The sequence below is a fragment of the Alosa pseudoharengus genome, unplaced genomic scaffold (assembly GCF_046254945.1).
Source record: "Alosa pseudoharengus isolate Yale_2024_CS ecotype anadromous, Long Island Sound unplaced genomic scaffold, YU_APseudo_1.1 YU_APseudo_1.1_scf_8, whole genome shotgun sequence".
NCBI lineage: Eukaryota > Metazoa > Chordata > Actinopteri > Clupeiformes > Clupeidae > Alosa > Alosa pseudoharengus.
The window spans coordinates 35,765,495-35,790,020 of record NW_027468870.1 but is presented as its reverse complement, the minus strand read 5'-3'; the positions used below and the strand labels follow the sequence as shown (position 1 = coordinate 35,790,020).

The 24,526-nt window shown below is 42.2% G+C and overlaps 1 protein-coding gene across 1 annotated transcript; it reads right to left on the bottom strand.

The window, feature by feature from the left end:
• Window positions 1–28: 28 nt before the first annotated feature.
• Window positions 29–24,515, bottom strand: pld2 (phospholipase D2). The gene is made up of 24 exons (XM_076274384.1): window positions 24,369–24,515; window positions 21,330–21,478; window positions 20,894–21,021; window positions 20,356–20,498; window positions 19,995–20,085; window positions 19,608–19,673; window positions 19,394–19,452; window positions 18,162–18,411; window positions 15,773–15,912; window positions 15,547–15,630; window positions 15,295–15,373; window positions 12,457–12,567; window positions 11,722–11,919; window positions 10,967–11,132; window positions 10,510–10,628; window positions 10,208–10,318; window positions 9,950–10,054; window positions 9,421–9,509; window positions 8,905–9,018; window positions 8,753–8,802; window positions 8,373–8,510; window positions 4,961–5,114; window positions 3,039–3,156; window positions 29–2,769 (listed from the first exon to the last, which is right to left on the bottom strand). The coding sequence occupies exons 2-24, from the start codon at window positions 21,430–21,432 to the stop codon at window positions 2,545–2,547; spliced, it is 2,841 nt and encodes a 946-aa protein (XP_076130499.1). The 5' UTR covers window positions 21,433–21,478; window positions 24,369–24,515; the 3' UTR covers window positions 29–2,544.
• Window positions 24,516–24,526: the final 11 nt, after the last annotated feature.

Genomic DNA, 24,526 nt, shown 5'->3' with positions numbered 1-24,526 from the left:
GGGACAAACTACCTGAGACAAAGTAATGTAAGGCCAATTCAAATGTTTTAATTGGAGTTAGTAAGACATGATATGCAATACCATTGTTTAGTGTAACAGAGAAATAAACTTAAAAAAAGGAGTGGACAAAAAGTAGCGATGGCACAAAAACAGACAAAATGAGCATAATAGATAAAAATCTGCCTGCTATTTTCATTAATGACAGGCTGCTGTAATGATCCACAACTCGTGTGACATGTTAATGTTAATACAGACACTTTTAAAGTTTTAAAATGACTAATTGCTATTTAGACAAGTACTTTTAACATGTCAGAAGTAGGCCTATAAAACTATTGCATGTGACTGCATCTGCAATTGTAGGCTACGTAGTCTTCTGATTGGAATGTGACAGGACTGCATTGTAGTGTAGCTGCCCAGTATCAGGTATGATGTGTTTCACAAGGATATGAAGATAACAATGAAGCAACCCTGATGGCATTTTCAGAATGGACTGAATGTGACTGATTACACAATTCATCACAAGAATAAGTTGCTGCATACATCATGGTTGCATGTTGTCATGGCAGCAGGGGTGTATTAGTAACCAAGTTTGTGCACTTCTGCCCACCATATGATTTTAAACATAGCCTACCTATATAATAGAGGCGCCCCTCTCCCATCATGGAATCTAAACCACTGACAACATGATTACATAACAATAAATCACTTGGTTGCCATGGTGATAGCAAGAGACACTATGATTAATGTATGCTAAGCCGACTGATTACCTCCAGTTAACAGGATGCACACCTCTCATCTCTGTAATTTGCATTGACCCCATTCCTATAACGGCCCCCAATCCACCCCAATCTCAAACTCTCCTGTGCACTCTCTCTCAAAAAAAGAAAGAATGAATAGTATCCACATGGTCTCATTTTCATGCCTCTCATTTCCCCTTCCTGCCCTTCTTTTACACCCACTGTAATTTGGTTGCCCCCTCATCTGCAAAGGCCCTGTGTTCATCTGTTTTACCCCTCCTGCATTCCTGCTCTATCGCCTCTCTCTATCTCGTTCACTCTCCCTGTCTCTCTGACTCAACAGCCACCATCCAGTCTGCTCTTTATACCCGTCACCATAACAACCACAAATGTTCAGACAGATTCGCTGGCACTGCATGGAGAGGTGTACTGCTCGAGAGGCAGAGAGAGAGAGAGAGAGAGAGAGAGAGAGAGAGAGAAGCATTAAAGAGAGATTGAGAGAGGCTAGCCGCCCACACTCAGGCAACAATAAATGTACGTTCCGTTCCACAATCATCAGAGACACTCAACTTCTGATCTCCAAACTGGATTTCCATGCATCTGATGTGCTATGGATGTGCTGTAAACAGTCACAGATATGCAACTCACTGGCAGCCATTTTAAACTGTTCATAGAGGAGAGAGAGAGAAAGGTGACATCTTTATAAAGTAAAAGTGCATCCTAATTTCTGACCTGTAGCCAAATTCTGCATCAGATACAGAGTGGTTTGAACATTAAAATACATCTCTATAACTATCTTTAACTCTAAATACATCTCTATAACTCGTTAGTTAAAATGTAACTCAGTAAAAATATGTAATATACATATACATGTGCAAACTCGGTGAAATCCAAATGTTTCAACACAAGGCTTTCTAGTGGTGAGGACTGTCACAATCATCAACAAGGCCAACATCAAAGATGCCTAAGAAGTGTCCATGTGCTCCATCGCCTGTGGTACAATCCATCACCCAAATGCCATATCTGGGGAATAAATGGATTACAGATAATCGCACGACATCTGCAAACATGATTGTAGTGGAGAGATGCACAGTAAACAGAAACAGAAGATAGAAAAAAAAAGGATTCCTTGAGTTGTCTGCATAGAGGAAGCTTTCCAGGAAGTGCTCAGAAATCCTGACTTCATAGGTGGACACTTCAGCGTGTACAGTCACACCGGTGTGGCGGGAATGTTTGAAAATTAACGTTCTAAAGAATATCTGGGTTCATTGAATTCAACATGGAATTTAGAATCTTACATTGTTGCGGAACAGGATCTTTTGTTAGAATGTTTTGGACCCAAAAATGTTGTTCTTTTTTGTATGTTGACGATACGAAAACTGTCAAAACTGATTTGTTGACCAAAAATATTAGTTTCTGATGAAAAATATCTTCTGAATATGTATCTATAAAAAAATGTTAGGAAGACTATAAAGACTCCCCACAAGGTTAAAGCACAAATGGTGAAGCAATAACACTTTTGCATTTTAAAATTCTAAAACATATTTGACAATTTCTAATCCTATGTATGTGTTATTCTATTTTTAGTCATGCACGTGAGTTGTTCTTCCATGGATCAACAAAGTTAATGCTTCCCTAACCGAATTTATCTGATACCATGTACAAACATATTAATCTTATTATCTTATGCTGATCCCAGTGATAAGCAGGGGACTAACAGCTCTTGCTTGCACTAGTGGCACTCACACCCCTCTCCGCCGGCCCTGACGTCAGCTGGCCCCTCGTTGCGCCGCTACGCTCTCCCCCGCTATGTCCACACTTCCACAGGCACGATGCCCTCTTTGCTGTTGAGCGGGGGGAGCAGGTACTCGTCGCACAGGAAGTGCAAGGGGAAGTGGACGAGTATGCCGCGGATGGCCTTCAGCTCCTCAGCGGCCGCCTCGGGGTCCGTCTCGATCATGCCCCCCGTGGTGACGTGCGCCGAGAGGGCCGCCATGCTGCGGATGGAGTCCGAGGGCAGGCAGCGGAAAACCTGGAGGAGGGAGTGACCAGACGAGGAGGCAGAATGCCAGGATGGGGCAACAGGAAGGAAAATAAGAAAGGGCAAAGGGGTCATTCACACAGGTCATTCAGTCAGGAGTGTGTGAGAAAGAGACTAGAATGGAATCTGATGTGCATGTGTATGTACATGAAATGGTTCTGGTTTATTCTGTCTGTCTGTCTGTCTGTCTGTCTGTGTGTGTGTGTGTGTGTGTGTGTGTGTGTGTGTGTGTGATTTCTGACTCTAAATAACCTCCTTACCTTCTCAAAGATGGCAGCATTTTCTCTGGCAATACTGTTCCACATTGCATAGAAGAACTCATCGCTGACTGGGTCATCGATGACGACGGAGGGATCAGACTCCGCCCCAAGGAGAACCCTGTAGACCAAAGGGAAGTGAGAGGGAAGTGCTGGTATGGGTGTGGTGACTGCGCCGCTTTGGCCAGATTTCTGCCACATGCCAGCAATGAGAGATGCCTTTGCCAAAAAAACGCATTTAGCCCAATCAAGCGGAAAGTGGACACTGCAGAGACCACTGAGGTAGCTCAGGAATCTAAGGTCACCTTCCAGGGAAACCCCCCCCCCCCCCCCAAAAAAAAAAAACAATCAAACAAAAGAAAGAAAGAAAAAAAACTTTTCTTTCACACAGAGACATTGGACTAGTCCTGTAATGAGCTTACAGTCCCAGCTGGTTACCTTGGAAACTGCAATAAAAAAAAGAATATTCTGGGGGAGCTGGCAGTGTGGCACAGAGTGCGCCGACACAAATTACTCCTCTCTCACACTTAGGACAGGAAATCTGGCCAAAGAGCAGTATGCTCACGTGTCTCTCTCTCTGTGCGTGCCAGAGACAGCCACCCGCCCTCGCAAAAGCAAAGTGAATGGCTGCATCGCTACTCGCAAGATGCCCACAGCACAAACACTCCAAATCTCACTGCAGGGCTTCACTGAAAAAAATCTTGGACACAGATATCTGAGCGTGTGTGTGTGTGTGTGTGTGTGTTTGTGTGTGTGGGTGGGGTGGGGTGGGAGGAGGGGGGGCATATCAGGATAATCTCACACAAGGGAAATGAGAAGAGCGCCTGCACTCTCCTCAATGTTTAAAGATGGATGCTGTTTATATGTTTACGCCATAAACGAATAAACAAACAACCACAGCCATTTTGTGTTCCTGAGCAGAATCTCCTGCAGAATTTCAATGTATTCCTCGGAGCTTTAATAATCCAAATAAAAATCCCCGACTGTGCGGGCTGTAAATGGTTTAAAGTGGGAGTGATTTATCTCCTCAATGTGAAGAATCTCTGTGGGAGCGTTAAGCCCCTTTACATCCTAAACACACTGTAAATCACTACAAGCTTGTTATTTCCCCGTCCATTAATTCAGGTGGACCGATCAGTCATCCACAGAAATCCTATCTACATTTTGTGTTAGTGAATGAATGCCCCAGTTTGTCTGTGTGTGTGTACATACGTATGTGCATGCAAGTGGCAAGTACAAGTGCATTTGCCAAATGTATCTCTGTCTATTATTTCTGTTGTAAATCACTCTAAAGCAATTGATAGTAAATATATTCCAAATCACCTCAGGACTATACACACACACTGTCTACTGGAACACTAATAAATCCCACACTGAAATAACTTAATCGTAACAAACACTATTTGCACAGCAGATCATGGACAAGTCAAGCTTTTCAAAATCCTAACCCTCAGCAGTCCACCAAACAGGGTAGTAGTGACGAGTCAAGTCTGTAGCCTCAACAACATCAAGTCTCTATACAGAGAATGACACATATACACTGCAATAGGACCCCACAGCAAGTCTCTATACAGAAAATGACACATATACACTGCAATAGGACCCCACAGCAAGGCGCTAAAATAGGGCCACAGGATGTCAGATGTATACAGTGTGACATACAGAAGGAACGTGTGACTCACAATTTATTTTAAATTATACTGCCACTGAAGCACGACTACATAATTTATTCTTAGCCTTTGTAACGTTTCACCAAAGATTAATACATACATCGTTGTGAACTGTGTTCAACAGTTAATCTGACAGAGTGCAATACAGTACCACTACATAGTGTGTGCACATCCTTCCTTGCCCGCATAAACAGAGTCCTTATACTAACTGTAGATGAGATCCATTTGTACTTGGCCTACAGCCTGTTGACCCACCTGAAGCACTCTTTGCGCAGGGCCAGGGTCAGAGGGCCAGCCTCGTACTCCTCTCCGTTCATGACAGAAGGCACGCGCTCCTCATCCTCCACCAGGATGGCCAGCTCACTGTCACGACTACCCAGCATGCTCCTGTCGTTGATGTTGGCCGACCCTGCAGAGAGAGGGAGGGAGAGGAGAAATGTTGGGAGAGATGGAAGATTCTAGAAAAAAGCCTTATCAGAGCATCAGATGAAAGGGTGTATCAAAAAAATAAAAAGTTACTCCTTGATCAGGTCATGACATGACCACTAGCTGTTATGTGTGAATGGTGCAACAATGCCTGTAAATGCAATCCCAGTGCACGACAGCAGGGGGCAAGATTATTACATCGCTCAGTATGCATCTAAATCAAGGTTTCAATTAACTGCTGATTAAATACCTCAGTTAATGTACACCTGTGGTAATGGTCTAAAAATGTCCCAAAAATGGCACCGATCATTTCATGGGTAAACCTTCTTGGTATCTGGCACACTGTTTTGATGATATAAAGTATTCTAGCTGACTGCGGAAATTATGACTGACTGAAAATGGGATTAACTCCAGATTTAGTGTAATAACCAAACATTAGTATGGTTATTACACCAAGGAGTATGAGAAGATAGAAGAACCAAAACACTAAGATAAAATATATTCTCAATACGTCATACCAGATGGCTTAATCCAGGGTGGCTTAAAGCAACACCAAAGAACTTACCCTCTGTCGCAAGCACGCACCGGCTTTGCAAATAACGATGTCCACAGACAAGGTAGAATATGTTGCACGATTTATGAAAGTACGATGACATCAGATGCAAGTCAAATTTGTAGTTTCTTATGTCTCATTCCATCAAACTACAGATCCGTTCCCCGATCTGGCAAACTTACATAGTGCGGTTATAGCTGATAGAGGGCCGCAAAGCGAATGCAGAAGTGCCGTTCACCCTGTTACAAGTTGATGAACCACTGAAACGATTTTGGAAACATTATTTTAAGGTACAAAAAACTCTTTGGTGTTGCTTTAATCCAACATATTTATGATTAACAAGTGACCTAAAGGTACATGATATTAATTTATTATGATAATATTTCTGAGAAAAGCATCTTCTACAGTTAGATAGAATACAAAAAGTACAGATCAAATAATTTCTCTCACTGATATACAGTGTTGGGCAAGTTACTTCAAAATCGTAATGTACTATGCATTACTTATTACTGTCATTTCAAAGTAATTTGTTACATTATAATATTACTGTCTCTGAATTGTAAGGCATTACACTACTATTGCATTACTTTTAAGTTACTTTCACCAAAATATCTAGAAATATGGATTTGCCATTCTAAATGCAGTTTATTACGCTATATATTACGCAATAGGCGCAGTGCTCATAATGCAATACAAGGAACAATCATAGTCAGAATTTTGTTAAAAACCGACAAAAGGTCAAAGTCTGGTAAATTGTGATAGAAATACTGTAACTTTAAGGCCTAGGCCTACTCATTAAAATCAATAGAGAGCCTACTATATTGTAAATCAAAGCTTAAAGGAACCGTATGTAAGATTGTGGCCAAAACGGGTACTACAATCACTTTCAAATTACTGTAGAGCGGTGTATCCCCTTCCCCTCCCCTCTGACTGGCAGAGTTGGCAACCGGATGACGAAACACTACTGACTTTGTGATTAGTAGATAGGTGGAGGGTGGCGCATTAGGCCAAAACACAACATGACAACATCAACATCAGTTGAGGGCTGCAACTTCACTTTTTAAATGACAATATCCTGGCCAGACTACTGTTGTCAGTGATATAAGTATTTGAAATGAACATGATTTCTTAATGTCTAGTGACATATCAGGGCAATTTTATGATTAATTGAAATACAATTTTTACATACGGTTCCTTTAATAAAGACATGTCAAGATGGTGGCCTGCTGGCCATTTCCGTGCCCTGAGTGAGTGGCTTTGAGTGAGTGACATTTAAATGATAACTCAAACACCTAAAGTAAAATAAAAGGCCTATTATTTACAGACCATTACTGTGTATTTTTAAACATTAATTTCTGAAGAAATTCTGTTTTACTTATAAATGGTGCACTGTCACTTTAAGAGCATTGATCTTTACGTTGGCATAATGCCCTTTTGCCAGCTCTTGTTTACAAGCCTTATTTGTTTGAGTTACATTGATAGCACAATATTAACAATAATATGCACAATGTTAAGTTGTTTTAAGCAACCTTCATTGCTTTGGAAATGGAAGTATGCAATGACATGTTGCTTCACATTTCGTTTTGTGAATAAAGTGAATTATGAGCCTGGTATCCACCTAGCTATCTGAATGGAATGCGTTTCAGTCGACTCAGCATATCATGTCCTTCATGTAACCTAAATGCTTGGAAAACGAATGATTGAAGACCCACCAATTCTAGTACTACGTGGTGATTGAGAGAACCCAAAAGGTATCAAACTTGCATGTAACATCGTGTTAGTGCATTTTGACATTGTAAACGTTATTGATGAAGAGTGAAACGCAGTTTGCAGTAAAGCTACTATTCATTGGTTACATTTGGGTGCTCCCTCTGTCCTTTGGTGCCCAATGCAAAGTGCGTGATGCGCGTGGTGGGAGCGGTGGCACTGCCAGGCTACACAATCTTTTTCTGCATTTCTATCCCATATTCTCTTCAATTTAAGTTCACAGCACAAAGCTGACATGCACAACAGCATAGTTTGTGTTTTATCAATAATCAAAAAGATTAGCGTGGCACTATAGATGTTTCATTAATTTACTTGTGCTATTTCGCGAGCTGAGAGATCTTTCGGTTTCGCACACAAAGTGCACTAACTATTATGTTCTTCATAGCCTTGTCTCTGACAAGCTGAAAATAATGAGCGTAGGCTTATGTCCATCCCGCAAATAGAGTCCGCCTGCGAGTCTGCTGCAGCCACAGTCATATTCAACCAGTATCAGGAGATCTACTATTTTGCGCGGATTTTTTCTCCTCTGTTGTTCTCGCGTGGTGTTTGCGAATATGTATCAAAACAAAACAAGCGCTTAATTTTGGGTTAAACTGCATTGTAACGCGCGTTACTGAAGTTTGTACCGAGTAAATATTACCCAATTTTTTTTTTGTAATGCCTTACATTACCGCGTTACCGCAATCAGCAATATATTACAGTAATTACATTACTTTTGTAACGCATTACTCCCAACACTGCTGATATATCAAAATATGTTACGCAGATTATACAACTTCTGTTCAAACATCAGTGGGTGCTGAAGTTGTTGTATGTATTTTCTAGCCCCTTTCAGAGTCAGCTCAGTCAAGTGCTAACGACAGTGACTCATTTTCATGGACGGTTTGTTTGGGACTCCGACTGACCGTTCAAGTCACTCACCGATAATGTAGCGGCGGTCATCAGCGATCAGGGCCTTGCTGTGGACATAGACGAGCTCAGTGACCGGAGACTGGCACAGCATGTCATGCTTGCGCAGGCCACACAGGGAGATGTACTCTGTCCACTCCCCCTTCTGCACTGTGGGTGGGGGAGAGGAATGCATACCATTAGGACTTTAAACTAACATACTGAACATGTTACTCATGACCACAGTCAGAGTTGCCACCATTAACCACACCGTCATATTGATACAGTAGGTAAGCATAGAAATTCATTCCCCAAAAGTTTAAAGACTGGGAGTGGATGATGAGCAAGGGACAAGGGAAAAGAAAGACAACGAGAAGCACCATAAAAATATGATAAAACATCAAACCAATTACTTTGTTCTTTCAGCCTGTGCAGAATGGAACATTCTCCACGATTCATAGTCCTGAAAAACAAACGTTGGAGATTTTAATTACTAAATGAAACCTGAGACTTGTGTGTGTGTGTGTGTGTGTGTGTGTGTGTGTATTATAAGCTTTTTGTGCACCTGTATGTAAAATGCAGTATGGTCTGGATAGAGTTGCCTCCGCCCTGGGTAATGTCTCCTTCAAAACCCGGTAGGATGGGCACCACCACAAACACCCGATACTTCTTCTGCTCTCTAATGGAGCGCGCACACACACACGCACACACACACACAGAGAGTGAGAGACATAATATGAGTTACCACAACAGGCATTGTGAGAACATGGCAAACACTCAGTAGGATGACTCATGGACTCTTATGAAAGGCTTGGCTACTAATGTGGGTCTGATCAAATCTGGCCTGGATCAGAATATAAGATACACTCATGCCACCTGATAGACACAAACACAACCATTCAAATAAGAAAAAAGATAAAAGAACCAATTAATGCCACCTATAAACACACACATACACACCCAAGCACATCAATATACTTGCACATATAAACACAGCTTCCAACTAACAGGTCTTACAGAGAACGCAGCCACTAGTAGCACAGAAAGGTAAGGGAGTGAAGCCATGGAAAAAAAAACGCACTTGTGTGCACGAAGAATCCTCTCAACAATGGCATCACCTATGCCATTATGTACACTCTTCCTGTCCGCACAGCTGATGAAGAACTGATTCTGTGGATTGAAAAGACATATTAGAACCACATAGGTCGCATATATTAGGTAAGGAACAAGTATGCAGATTTACTGGTGTGCTGCCAAAGTGCCTTTTCAAGTAAGTGCAATAGGAGTGGGCTTGATCCTGCTCAGCAGAGTACCATAAATGCATTAAGAAATAGCACACATGCCCTACAATGTGCCGAATGACAATTATGTAGACCTAGAAGATTAAAGGCCCCACTATACAGAATACGGATTTAAATTCCATAGCAATATCATAAAAGCAAAACAAATCGAAAATCTATTTTTAATACAACTGGATCAACATTTTTACGAAGCATAAGACAGAAATGCTAAACATGCAGCCGTGCATGTCCCTCATTGGATTAACCAGGTGAGTAACTTTCCGACGGCGGCCACTGTGGCTGTGTGTGCGTACATGTTGTGAGCAATACCTCGATGTAGATGTAGTGCTGGCTGTTCTTGATGGTGTCCACATATGCATTCATGATCGAGCACTCACAGGTACCAACTGACCAGCGGTCTGTCGAGCGTAGCACCTGCAAGCAAAGAAAGTTGTAAGCTTAGCCCCCATCTTCACCCCCACATTTAAAACCCCATAGTTTTTAAAGAAAGCCTCTTGAAAGCATATGAAAGTGTGTGTGTGTCCATGTGATCATAAAGGGATGGTGTGTGTTTGTGTGTAGACACACCTGCACTGAGGCGTTGCCTGATCCGGGCACTGTAAAAGGCAGACTCTCTGCAGTGATGTGGGACTTTGGCAGCAGGTAAGGGTAGAAGTCATCGTTATGCTTATTAAATATCTGAAAAGAGTGTAGGCAGACCAAGGCACAAAACCATTACAGCCAAATGAAAACATGTTTCATATCACTTTTAAAACTCAAACTATAGCTGCTGGATTGGGTGCTACATTAATGGTATATTATCGATGTCTGGAAGCATGAATATGAATAGCATTTTATATACAGTTGTGTTGAGATGTGCGTCTTTAAACCTTTGTGAAGTTCCAGCGCTGAATGAAGTGGCGTGCCAGGTCTCGGGCAGCCTTTCCGTGATGTGCTGCGGCCAGGTCACGCCAAGGGACCCGGGGAACCTGGCTCCGATCGATATGGTCTGTTCAGGCAAAGAGTGAGCGCATCTCCAAATGACTGACAGTAATGAGCTCAATCTGTCACTGACTTGTACTGTATGTGTAAACCTTTAGCAAATTTGTGTGTGTGCGCTGTATGTATACATGTGTGTGTGTGTGTGTGTGTGTGTGTGCGCAGTGCATGTGTGTGTGTGTGTGAGAGAGAGAGAGAGAGAGAGAGACTGTGTGTGTGTGTGTGTGTGTGTGTGTGTGTGTGTGTGTGTGTGTGCGTGTGTGTGTGTGCGGTGCGTGTGTGCATGTGTCTGTGTGAATGTGTTTCTATGTGTGTGAGTGTGTGTGTGCCTCTGTGTCCCAAAAGTACCATCAAAAGGGCAGTCCAGCTGGGTCCAATCCTTCTTGTAGAAATTGCTGTAGTCTTTGCCAAGCCAATAGCGTGTGTTGTTTTTCAGGTTAAGCTCCCCTTCGGGTACCGGCTCGGACTCTTCTGCGAGAGGGGCGGCAGACTCGTCAGTCCCATCCGCATCCGTCTGAAAGGAATTAGAGGATGGAGGAGAAATAAGGAAGCGCGCTCAACACCCTATAGTACTTCAACTGGGTGCTTAAACTTTCTTGATAATAAATCAAAAACTTAGAAATATAAATAAAGCAAGCACTCAACAGTATCGTTTACTTTTTAATTGCCTCCTAGAGGATGGAGGAGAGCAACACAACAAAGAGGCAAAAAAACAACAGCGTATGGTCAGAGATTTGATCAATGTACATAATTGAAACATATCATGTCATCTCCCATTTGAGAAAATATACTGTTATTGTAATACTACAATCCTCAAGTTCAGGATTGTCAGGTGACCATGGCATCGAATAATTCATTTCATTCTGATCTTGAAATGCTGTTAATTTATATTCACTTTGATAATCGCATCAGCACGGATTTTACCCAAAATGCAAACAAACATTTTTTTCTCTGAATTCATTTGCTTTAGGTTAACGGCTACCTTGAGATTTGACCATTTTGGTGCATTAAGATTTAACCTAAAGCAAAAATTTCTGTTGATTTAACCTAAAGTATGCATTTCTGTTGTTAGTAGCATGAACGTGTTTCATGCCTCTCCCCACCTCTGGTCCACCATCTGTTGTGTCATAGGCTACCGGTGGAGAGTGCAGATCTGTCAGCCTATAGCACCTGTCGTCCCATCTCCCGAAGCAGAGGTCAAGCCCACCCATGAAGGCGACTGATTGGTCGATGGCCACCATCTTCTCGTGATGAGCCCACAGGAACACCACGGATGCCACGTGGTCTGGATGCCTCATCACCTAGGCGACAGTAACATCAAACAAAAGCTGTCATACTCATATCAATGAGAGCAATACTATCATATTAGATTTCCTGCCCTAATTTGACTAAGATAATCAATAAGGATTGATTGCAGTGTTTTGATTGATTAAATTCTAAATTAAAGTTCCAGACATTTAACCGTAAAACAATTGCATGTCTATTTTTTCCTGATCTTATTTTTCCGTCTTTATAAACGTTTTTTTTTTATCTAATGCCATCACCACATCCTGCAAACATATCTTTTCCACTACAATTTTTCGCATGGTGTGGTCCTCCATTTCTTTCCTTGAGTAGCGCACTCATAATGATCTTTAGGAGGCTCTGAAGTGTCTCTAAATGTACACTGGCAGCTCATACCAACACCCTCCAAGGCTGTGCTGCACTGCCATCTGATGTTCACTGTAGTGCATAGGTGCCATCGACCGGAATGATGGACAATTATTACATACAGGACAAACAAATCAGAACATGTAACACAAACGCACACACACACGTATACGCACACACGCACACACCTTGATGTTTGGATGCAAGCTCATCAGAGTTCTCTTGCTGTAGCCACTGTTGATAGCCAAGGCCAGTTCCACCTCTTTGTACAGCAGCACACACACTTTCACCCCTTGCTCCTACAAGCACACAGATGGGCAGATAATGAGCACGAGACAGAGAGACGAAGACGGAAAGAGGTTTGCATCATTTCAGTTTAAGTTATGAGGGTGCTGAAATAATGAAAGTTATATTAAAACGTATTGCCACAGTTATTGTATACCAGTATGAATAGGAGAGCTATTAGATATCATCAGTAAACATCACAGACCCAGTCACATCATTAACATTACTAATTAAATACAGAGTTTTCCAAAGGCCTACTGCTTAATTATTAATGGCTGGAATTCAGGTTGGTGCTGGATCTCCTTTCACATGTTTACACGTGGTCTCTAGGAAGCAGGAGTTCCCCAAAGAAAGTAATTTGATGCCACCGAAGATGCCATGTAATGCCACTTCAATATCTGACAAAAGGACCCTGAACAAACTGATCAACATCTTGTACAATGAATGTCATCCACTCTACAGCACTATTAAAAACCAAAAGAGCTTGATCAGCTGGAGACTTCGCTCACTGCCATGCACAACTGAAAGGCTGAGGAAGTAATTTGTCCCCAGGCCCATTGAACTGTTCAATGCTTCACTAAAGGGAAGAGAAGAGATAGACTTCTCTGCTTAGTCTGTCTGACTCTCCACCCTCTCCATGTTTGAGTACTGACTGCCCACTACTGCTTTACTACTGTTTTACTACTGTTTTACTAATGTCCACAGCCTAATGTTTTTACTACTGATTTACTGCTACACTGTTTTTCATGCTATATTAGCACACATGACCAATGGCTTCTGCTACAATACTGAATGGCTGTAACCCTATTACCTCAACCTGTTCTTGCACTGACATAGTTTTTTTATATTACCTTGTCTACATTATACTTTACTCTCCTATTTGTCCATATTATTTATGCTACTTTTTGCACCTTCACCATGACACTCAGGGCCAGATGTACTAACGCTTTTGCGCCCACTTCAGGCATATTTGTTTCGCAACTTGCGTTTAAAATCATTGCGAGGTATGTACAAACAGGCCGCAATGAGGTAAAAGCGCAATCTGCCTGTAGCGGGAGCTGAAAATGTCTAATTGCGCTTTTCGTGTCATGCATATGCATTCATGGGAGGATCCAGGGGAAAGTGGGAGTTTAGCGTAAAAAGATGGGAGGGGAAGAGTAAAGAGCGCCTAATTATGTATTCCGCGGTATGTACAAAGACTGCTCCTGAAAGCGCACGTCTATTCTGCGCCTAAATACTTGCGCCTTGTAAAAGCAGGTGTTAATCCAAATTGAAGTTCAATGCTTCAATAAGAGAACCTTTCAAAGACAACAGAATCGCTATTTAGAGCACCAGTTTTGCAAGTCTTTGTAGGCTACTATCAAAAGCAACATTAACTTTCATTGGCCTTTCGGAATGTCTTACTTTCACTTTCACGTCATTCACTTAAACTTTCCTACTTGCTAGATTTGACCAATTTTCCATAGCCTACATTCACAAGTAGTTTGACTAGAACTACTGATCTTCATTATCTCCCTGCTCGTTGACATCTTATCATCTATGGTATTATTTCATGATCGCTAAACGTTTGATTCTTTTTAATGTTGTCATCAGTTAACTTCATTCAACTGCGCTTGTAGGCTCTGCCATTCAGTTGTGGACGTTCGTAAATTGCGTTTATGGGCGGAGAGAGGCAGAGAAAGGCGCAGTTTACACCAAGGATTGAACGATTGATAAATACGACGGAAACTTGGGTCTGTCAGCGTTCGCAGTCTGCGGTTTGTCCATGGCGCTGATAACGTTACGTTCGCAAATGTACGTACATCTGGCCCTCACTCTCTTGAGCACCTTACCATGCACACAGAACTACAGGACTACTGTTGGACTACTTTTTGCACCTTCACCATGACACTCACTCTCTTGAGCACCTCACCATGCACACAAAACTACAGGCCAGTCCCGGCCCTGTCACTGCAAGCATCTCATGCTTGATCACCCTCAAGCACACTGGATTTTTTATTTAATTCATATAGTATATTTAGTATTTAGTTTTGTTAGTTTTTCTTATCTTCTACTGTCTCTATTGTACAGTGGAGTTTGGTTATATGTATGTACTTATACTTATATTTACCATTTCTGCTGTAAGTGCATGTTGTGTGTGATGTCTGTATGCTACTGAGACCTTTGAATTTCCCCTTGGGGATCAATAAAGTATTTATCTATCTATCATCTATCTATCTATCAAAAACTCCTAAAGCCTTTTTATATTTAAAGCTGTTCAAAATGATTAATACATTTTATACTCAGACTTAAACTTGTACATCAGTGGCCATGTGTGTGTGTGTGTGTGTGTGTGTGTATAAAAGTATTTCATATCATATTATGAGGAAAAGTTGGCATACATGTGTCCCAAAATAATTCAGAAACCTTAACAAACAAGGCATCAAAAGCTAGAACAAATCGATATGGTCAACGTCTACTGAAGGGGCTATGGAGTTGTCAATCAATACTGGACAAACTGGCTGATGCACTCCTCTTTATCTACTGCCTTTAAAGCAATGTAAAGACCAAATGTGGCTACCAGCAGAACAGGAGACTGAAAAAGTGAGACTGAGAGAGTAGAGGGAGATGTAAAGACCTTAAGGCTAGCGAACCTAATCCTCTATTCTGTGGTCAACCTGCGGCTTCTTCTGAACTAGGAGAAGTTGTAAGTGAATGTGACAATGTAAGAGCGTGAGGTATGATAGGCCGGTCGGTCTTACTGCTTTGCGTTTGAGGATAGTGTCCAGGCGCCAGTAGTCACCAGTGGCAGGCCGCTTCAGGAAGACCTCTGGACTGAGCCTGGAGAGATACAACAGAAAATGAGCAAATGGAGAGTTAAATACCAGGAAAAGAGTGCGTAAGTTGAGCAGGGTGTTCACTTACGAACCTAAAGTACCAATAAAATGCTTGTTATTGAGGCGAGTTCCTTATAATGTAACCATGGAAACAACAACCATGCCAGATCTCCTTACCACCAGTCAGTGATGAAGATCTCCTCCTTTGCCTGTTCGAGAGCATCTGCTACATCGGAAAAGTAGTGGCTCCCATTGACATACCTGTGACGCAATGAGACACACAGTCACAGCAAGTGACTGATTTTAACTCTTCTGAGTTACAAGTGAACATGTGTATGATGAATATCCCTTGATATGTGCGGAGATATCAAATGCATGCTGTAGCACATGAGCAGGTCTGTACCACTTGGTGAGGGTGTTGGGGCGGGGCGGGGCAAAGCTCTGGAACCGGTGCAGCTGCAGGAAGTCACTGGCCTCTGATAGGCGTTTGATCTCGTGGCTCCACCACTGGGCCTGTCTGTATGTGTTGCACTTAATGACCAGCTTCCTGGATACCACAGAAACATAACGCTCAGTTACAACCAATGGAGATATTATTCTTAGACAACATTAATGGCATTCCAGAGTGTTTTACATTTCTGCCGAACAATTGCTGTGTTGTGTTATTTTACATTCCTGTCAGAAACTGTAATAGGAAGTACCAAGGGCGTAGGTTTGGTCTCAGCTTTGGTGGGGACACATCCCCAAATCCTGTTGTCATGATCAGTGATGGGCAGTAGCATCGCTGCTTGTAGCGACGCTACTAGCTTAACTACATTTGTCAGTAGCTTGGCAGTAACGTCGCTATTTACAAAACCAAGTAATTTTTCAGTAGCTAAGCTCTTTTATTGATCAAGTAGCGCAGTAGCGTCCTCGAAAGCTAATTTCTCCTGGACATTTCTGACATTTCACACATAACAGCGTTTCCCTGCAGCCATCAAACACATTAACTAGGAAAACAGGTTGTTTCTGTGTCGACGACAACACGCCGGGTACAAGCGCATGCGTAAGCATACAGACTAATGTTCACGGTGACGACACACCATAGACAGCGACACACACACATACACACACACATACAGACACTGGAGGGAAAAGACAGAATGGCAGAGAGCCCAAGATCCGTTGAAGAGCATGAACATGTTACACCATGGCCATACCTTCAAACGTAGGCTACGTCACTTTAGTCGAGACCAACGAAGAGAAATATATTTTCAGATGCCTTCTGCGTAATCCAAAGAAAAAAGTTCCTGTCGACGTCAACGACATCCAACACAAACATACGAACACACGTTCAGGTGATTGAATTTCATTGAACTACCGTTTTTCCATTTTGCATCAATGAATGAAATTAAATTTAAATCAGCTAACAAAACAAATTAAGTTGGAAAGAGGTGGGAGAATGGAATAATTGATGAAGTTCAAACAGTTAGATAACTCATGCCAATCATATTTTAGCCTTTATCTGACAGTTGTGTTGATCACTAAAATTGCATTGACTTGGCATGCAGTTTGATTAACTGAAAGTAGCTACTAATGTAGCTTATCAAGCTACTTTTGACAGTTTGTAACTTAGCTTGCTACATTTGTATGGGTGGTAGCTTTTGTGTAGTGAAGCTGAATTCATTGTAGAGTAGCTGGTAGCTTAGCTCACTACACATATCAAGTAGCTTGCCCATCACTGGTCATGATACCAAAGTTATTGTTTCGATACCGATACCGATAAGTGAAGAATCTCGATTTTGATACTTTTGCGATTATTCAAATTTGATTTGATTTGGAGTTTCCCACCACCTTGACGCCATCATTAATATTGAATATTGTGTGATCATTCGTGGCAATCCTAGACTTTGATTGACCCTCTCCACACACACACACATAGAAAGTGATGGCTTATGTCATAGGTATTCATATAGGAATTCATATAAACAATATATATTTTGGTAATAATTTATAGTATTTTATGATGTGCATAATTACTAATAGCTAAACATATTTAGTAATTTGAATACATCATATTGATATTTAAATTATTAGGCTATACTTGTCTTTATGTCATCACATCTGTGGTGTGTATGTCTAATTGAGTGCCTGTCACTTTAAAGCAACACCAAAGAGTTTTTTGTACCATAATCTTTCCAATCCAAAATCATGTCAGTGGTTCATCAACTGGTAACAGGGTGAACGGCACTTCTGCATTCGCTTCGCGGCCCTATATCGGCTATAACCGTACCCGACACACCCCCTTGCTTGTCTGCCAGTGCCACCACAAAGTGAAGTATGCTTTGACACTCTTGTGCGTGTCAGATAACCCCCCCTTCAGTTTCAGCCAATCAAATGACAGTGTTTCTTTTACTGCCGCCCTGGTCGTCTGACTCAGTACAAATAGCACAAAGGAGTTCACTAAAATATTGATGGGGACAATTTTGTCATCTCAAAATATTGATGGGGACTAGTACCTAGTGTCCTCCCTTTAATCTACGCCCATGGGAAGTACTTCCCTATAACACAGGAAGACAGCAAATCATGCATTAGGATTTGAAAGGGCGATCAATAAAAGATAAGGTCAGATGATCCATCATCTGGTACATAGCAGACCAAACCAAACTATGAGCCCATTAGTGAGACACACTACAGTGTTTGCATTTTGCATCTTGCAAAGTGCACTTGCACTCAGCCATCTAAACCATCTTTGTCAACACCAAACGTTTCTTTTCAATCCGTTTCAATACATTCATTGCCCGGGGCAGTACTTGCCGGGTGAAGGTCTCGATGCACACGCCATGCTGGGTCTCCGTATAGGAGCGGCCCACGTTGACCCTCAGCTCCGGGTCGAACAGGAGTACGAAAGAGATGACCCCCGAGTCACGTTTCATGTAGAGGAGGAAGGAGTCCTTGACCACCAGCCAGCGGCGTGACCAACGGACGCAAACTTGGTGATGACCGATGCAGTTCAGGCCCTGGATCCGGTGACCTCCTGACCTTTTCTGAATGAAGCCCTCCCTGTGTTGGCAGAGCAAAAACAACACCAGCATGCGGACTGAGCAAACACAATGCTGAGGGGCTCTAGGCATACACAGGCTTAGAGCAGAAACACACACACACACACACACACTAACACACACACTATCACACACACACACCTATTAATAGGTGCAAGTCCTTAACCTAAGTGTATTAAAGTCGCTCATGTTATCGGAGGGGAAATTCCATAGCTTGGTAACAAAGAGCTGATTCTTTTCTTTAGGCTGCTTTCATGGATGACTAGTGCATTGCTTCTGGATGGCCTGACTCTGAATTTGACATATCTAAACATGCAGATGGGCCATAAGGGGACCTAATGAAAGATAGCCCATTCAAACAGATAAGGAGCTCGAGCTATGAGGAATTTTAAGTGCAGTTGCAATGCGTTCCTTCATTCTGGCTACAGCATTCTGGACTCATGACAAGTTTGTGGCAGAGCTCCTGAGCCAACCAAACAAAAGGGAACTGTGGTAACAAAACCTAGTTGACTCTCTCCTGGGCGATGGACCACAGAGATAGCTCACGGGTGACTGCACACGTACGTGCTTGCTTGCGCGCGCATGTGTGTGTGTGCGCGCGTGTGTGTGTGTTTATCCGTGAAACTGCTAACTAAGAAAGACACGCCAATTATGATGGAGGGGAGTTCATATCTACAAACATTTAATTCCTCTGACTACACTGTGATTAGCTATCTTGAGGGGTCTTTGTTCTACCCCAAGAACATTTGGATAGCTACAGGAAATGGAAATGGAAACAAACCCAACCTAATGTCATCTGGGGGTGAAGCAGGGAGCTAATAGAACCTAGCTATATGACAGTCCTGGTGCTTAGTGCAGACAAAGAGGATTTTTAACACACAAATTTAACATCAGTAATTGTAACACCTGGATAGATAACAACTGGGATATTTCAACAAGATTAATAAGTTAACATACAAACACACACACACACAATTACTTACAGTCCTTTAAGCCCAAGATCTTTGACAAAGGACAGTTGGCTGACAGCGAGAAACTCCAACTGCGGATAAAGAAAACAGACATTTAACATGTCTGAGTGAAAGCGTACAGACTGACTGCATACGCATATGCGTGTGTGTGTGTGTGTGTGTGTGGGGGGGTGTGGGCGTGTGAAGAGTCTATGTGTGGGCGTGTGAAGTGTCCACATATACCTACCATACCGTGATAGTTTTTACAGAAAGCATTTTCTAGAAGGCCATTCAGATAGTCCTCCAAGTATTTCTGAAAAACAAAAACAGACTTAGTAGAGCTGCAGTCTCTAGTGAGCTACAGATGTGATGGAGGGTAATGAACTGAACTATTTCTGCACTCCGCTACCACATAAACAACCCAAGGCAACACGAGTTCACAAGAATACTGGTCATTCTTTGTAGATGTGTGTTGCTGGTGGTAATGGACTACATGATCACACTATGTGCAGCATTTCTATGTGCAAGTCTAACATCCAAATCTGTGCAGCTCATATATTGCAAAAGACTGTGCACTGGTGAAATACTACATCCTGCTATGGATGGGTACTGTAGATTTCAGCTGATAATTTACAGGTTTGCTGGAGGCTCTCCTCCTCTCTGTTCCATGCAATGTGGGCATCTCCTCAGTCATGTTTTCCAACTGTTGTCTCTGAATTGCAAACCTTAAATAAAAAAATAAATGAAAAATAAATGAAAACAACATGTCAACATGTGGTCAGATAAAATTGTGATATGTACCAGATATGCAACTGGAATTGAAGTTAAGGAAGACAACGGCATCCAGAAGTAGATTTCAAAATCCTGGACACAAATCCTGCTGCAGGTTGTCTGGATTTTACTATGAATTTGCATGTGTGTGTGTGTGTGTGTATATGTGTGTGTGTGTGTGTGTACGCCCAGCATGTAAATGAGGGCGTGTACACATTACTCACCTTCCCAGGGGTAAGAACTGCAGCATCATCTTATGCTTGTAGAGGTCACGGTGGAGTTCCTGGAAGTGTTTATATTTTCTCTTCACCGTCCATGTGAAGTCCCCGTGGCTCAGCTTGACCGTGTACAGGGTGCACACACGTACCTGGTCCACGACACACATTCACATTCATTTCATTTAAATCATAAACACACAAGTCATTTCTCTTTTATTAAAAAATCACTTTAGAGGCCGTTTTCAAAACCATCCGTTTGAGTGTGCCAAAACGCTGTTTACGTGTGGAAAGCCCCAAACATACAGAACAATTTCCATTTTAAAAAATGCCCGGGTACATGTATACAGGGTTTAAATCACAAAGCAAGGTGACACAACACACATGATTTACTTCCACAATAAAGCAAGAGGTAACTGTACTATAATAGAACTGTTTATGTACTGCATTACATGAGTAATTGACTGCATTCTTTCATGGAAATATTAACACACCTTTAGCCACACAGCCACAATCAGCATTAATGTGTTTGTGTACATGTACATACCTTGGAGCGTGTGGTGTATCTCTCTGTGTTGTCGACCTTGCATGTGATGGGGTTGCAATGCAGTAGAGGGGGCACATCCCCCTCCTTTAGGGCGGGCAGGTAATGAATAGCCAGAAAAGGGCGCAACTCTGGGGGGGAGAGACGTTAGCGAAACAAGCTAAGGTACCATCAACCCTGCACTGGCAATCACCCAGGAATGGACAGGTCTGGCATCTCTACTGCCCCCCAGTATACTGTATGCATATACTGTGTGTGTGTGTGTGTGTGTGTGTGTGTGTGTGTGTGTGTGTGTGTGTGTGTGTGTGTGTGTGTGTGTGTGTGTGTGTGTGTGAGAGTGAGTGAGTGAGAGAGAGAGAGAGAGAGAGAGAGAGAGAAAGACTACACAAGAGAGGGAAGGGAGGACAGAGGGGGGGGGGGGGGGGGGGGGTGTTCTCACCACTGTTGTTCTTTATAGACTCAAGTTGTTCCTCTGAAAGCTGCTTGGAGCAATCTTGGGAACGCAGCCACCTCATGGAGGACGGCTCCCCCGGGCTTGCCATGGTATGTGCTGGGACTCCACCCTCAGCTCTTCACAAGTGCACACACCTTGCATACAAAACAGATGGATAAAGAAGGACAAAGAAATAAAACAGACGGAGAAAGAAGAACACACAGTTCTACTAACTTTACTACTTAAAAAAAGCTTACTAAAATGTCTTCTCATCTGTCCAGAAGGCATTTGTAAAAGCCCTTTTCAAATGCAGACTTCTGCGCTAAACAGGTCATCTCTGGAAACCAGACCAAAGCCGAGCGTGTAGCTGTGGTTAGACTGAAAGAAAATCAATTTGAGCCTTTCAAGAAGATGGCTGAGGTAATCTTGTGCGGTTAATAAATTATCCTGAAACCAAATAGAGTGGGACGAGCCTTTGGGAGATCACAGATCACGGAGCCTCACCACACTGTGCTGAAGTTACACAAACGGAAGACAAGCTCCCCGCCGGGTCTTTTAGGACTGCTTAAACTCAACAAGGGGCTCTGTGCAGCTCAAAGAGCCCCTTGTCCAGCGCAGAGAATGACCACTCTCAATACAGATGTCCTCAACTCTGGGAAAATTAAGAGACATAGAAGTCTGTTTTGGAGACATGCTGCAACAGAGGAAGAGCATACCACCAACACAGCTGTGTAAAGTCACAATATATTACAAGATACTTTCAGTACTTTATCACTTCTGCATTTGTTTATGTTTCTCAGAAAAGTTTCACCAACCATGCATAAGATGGGGAGTGGCACAGTGCAGGTATTTTGGCTGAACAGGTTGAACTCAAATTACAGTGCACAGTACAATCTTTATAAATGTTTTTCCTTCCCCCTCTACAATTTGATGCATCTTATTGTTTATTTTATTTTGTCTTATTTGTAGGCCTATACTTTTCACTACAATTTTTGTCTACCATTTCTTTTGTTGTTATTGTAATCTTGGCTTCACTGAAAATGAAAACTACCCTCAATGAACCTGAAAGAAAGAAAGAAAGAAAGAAAGAAAGAAAGAAAGAAAGAAAAAGAAAGAATTCTGACCTTGACGTAGATTGTGGGATCCCATTGAAATCTACTGTACACAAGCATCACACTACTGATCACCAAAGCACAAGCATTTTCTTGAGAGTAAAAGCCTGTTTGTCCCACTGTGTGCACAGAGGAAGTGAGAGGAGTGAATGACCTCCACAGGCAATACTCCCAACAGTGTTGTGTACTCAGGGTCATATGATCCCATGCAGCCTACAGGACTACTCCCCCTCCTAACCAAGGGCCCAGTGCATATGTTTTTATTCAAGAGGTCAACCACAGGTGAGGCATGACACACACTAGGGAACTATGGCTTTTTCAAACACAAACACACACACACACACACACACACACACACACACACACAGTATGGGAGTTGACTATGGACACTTTGATTAAATAAAAGAACAGTCAGGGAAAGGAGTTGAGAAAACTAGAGAGAGTAGTCTGTTTTCTGTCTATAGAAAAACAGGTGCTTTTTTGGGTGTAATTTAGCAAACCAGTTAGACAAGGGAAATGAATGACCTGAGGCCGAGCTTATCCTTTCCTTGTTTCCATTTACCCACAGGATCACTAAAGTATCATGAGAAATAAGATCTTTTAATTCCTTCCTTCCTTCATCATTTTATCATTTCTGAGCATTGGGAGTACAAGGAAAATCAAATCACATCACATCACATAATCAGACCGCCATGCTGCAAAAAGCACACAAATCCACACAAGAAATGACAAGATAAGCAGTAGCCTATAGTCAAACTTAAATGGAAACCACTATTTAAAGGTGAACTGAAACAAAATAGGAAGTAAAGGTGGTATAACAGATGTGTTATGCCATAAAAATGAAAAATAGGGTTTGTTTGTTTCAGTTCGCCTTTAGAGCGATGTCAAGCTGCATTGAAGTCCTGGTTAATGGCCTTCAGAGCTAAAGAGAATAGATCAGCAGAAAGTAAGGTGATGCTACATGTGAAGGATGTGTGTGTGCGTGTGTGTGTGTGTGTGTAGGCACAGCAACTTCCTATACTGCTGCCATGGGAACCAGGTTCCAGGTAACAGCCTACCCAGAGAGAAAGACGGAATGGAGGAGAGTAGGCTATGGTCGGGTGTGGTGTGGACGAGAGAGGGGAAGGCTAGAGCCTTAGCATGAAAGACTGATGCACGCAATGTCTCTTTTTTATTCTTTTTCAGTCAAAATATTTGCTGTGGTTAAGGAAAAAATAAGTTTGAGGTTTGACAGCTAGTCATGACTCGTGTATATCAGGGAAATAGCCTAGGCTACATGCGAGAAGAGTGCCAGTGCCAACAGAGAAGGATGGAAACACACACACACAGGAAGAACGCCCCTCATTATGATTCATAATTCTTACTCTTGGTTCGTTATGCTAGAAATGGCAGCAGGCAAACAAACGAACAAAAATCATCGAAAAAGCAGTCCAGACATTATTCAGAAGGTCTAGCTCTGTTTTAACATTACACTGTAACATGGGGAAATTGCGTTGTAAAGTTGCCAAATTCCCAGCACTGATTGTTGCGTTAAGAGACGTCGAAAAAGAACAAGTGAATGAAACATGACATCAAGTTGTGCTTAGGTTACAAAATCGACTGGTTTGTTGATTTGAAGAGAAGATGACTGACGTTTTGATGATAGGCTACTGATGTGTGTGTTTAAGCACTAGGCTACGCTGATATCACTTGTAGCTGAACGTTATAGCCTAACCTAGGCTACTCCAGAATCACGGTCGTGTAGGCTATGTTCCAAAGTTTTCCAAGACCAAAACACTAGTATTTTAGGACATAATAGGAATTTTGAAAATTACATGTAGGCTAATGTCCAATAAAATTATTCAAAGAATTGTTAACAAAGCCAATTCAATCGACGGCAAAATAGTCGTGACCAACACAGAAGAGGCTATGAAACTGTAACTTAACCACTTACTTTAAAACGCTGGCAACCCTTTGCGTTGCAACAAGTTAGTTATCCTTGATGAAGATTATTTTGGGGCAACTTTTGGATTTTCCCCAGCGGTCCTCCTCCGCCCAACAGGATTTACGACAGTCGGGGCTAGGGTAGGATACTTTTCAATGCGTCCAAAA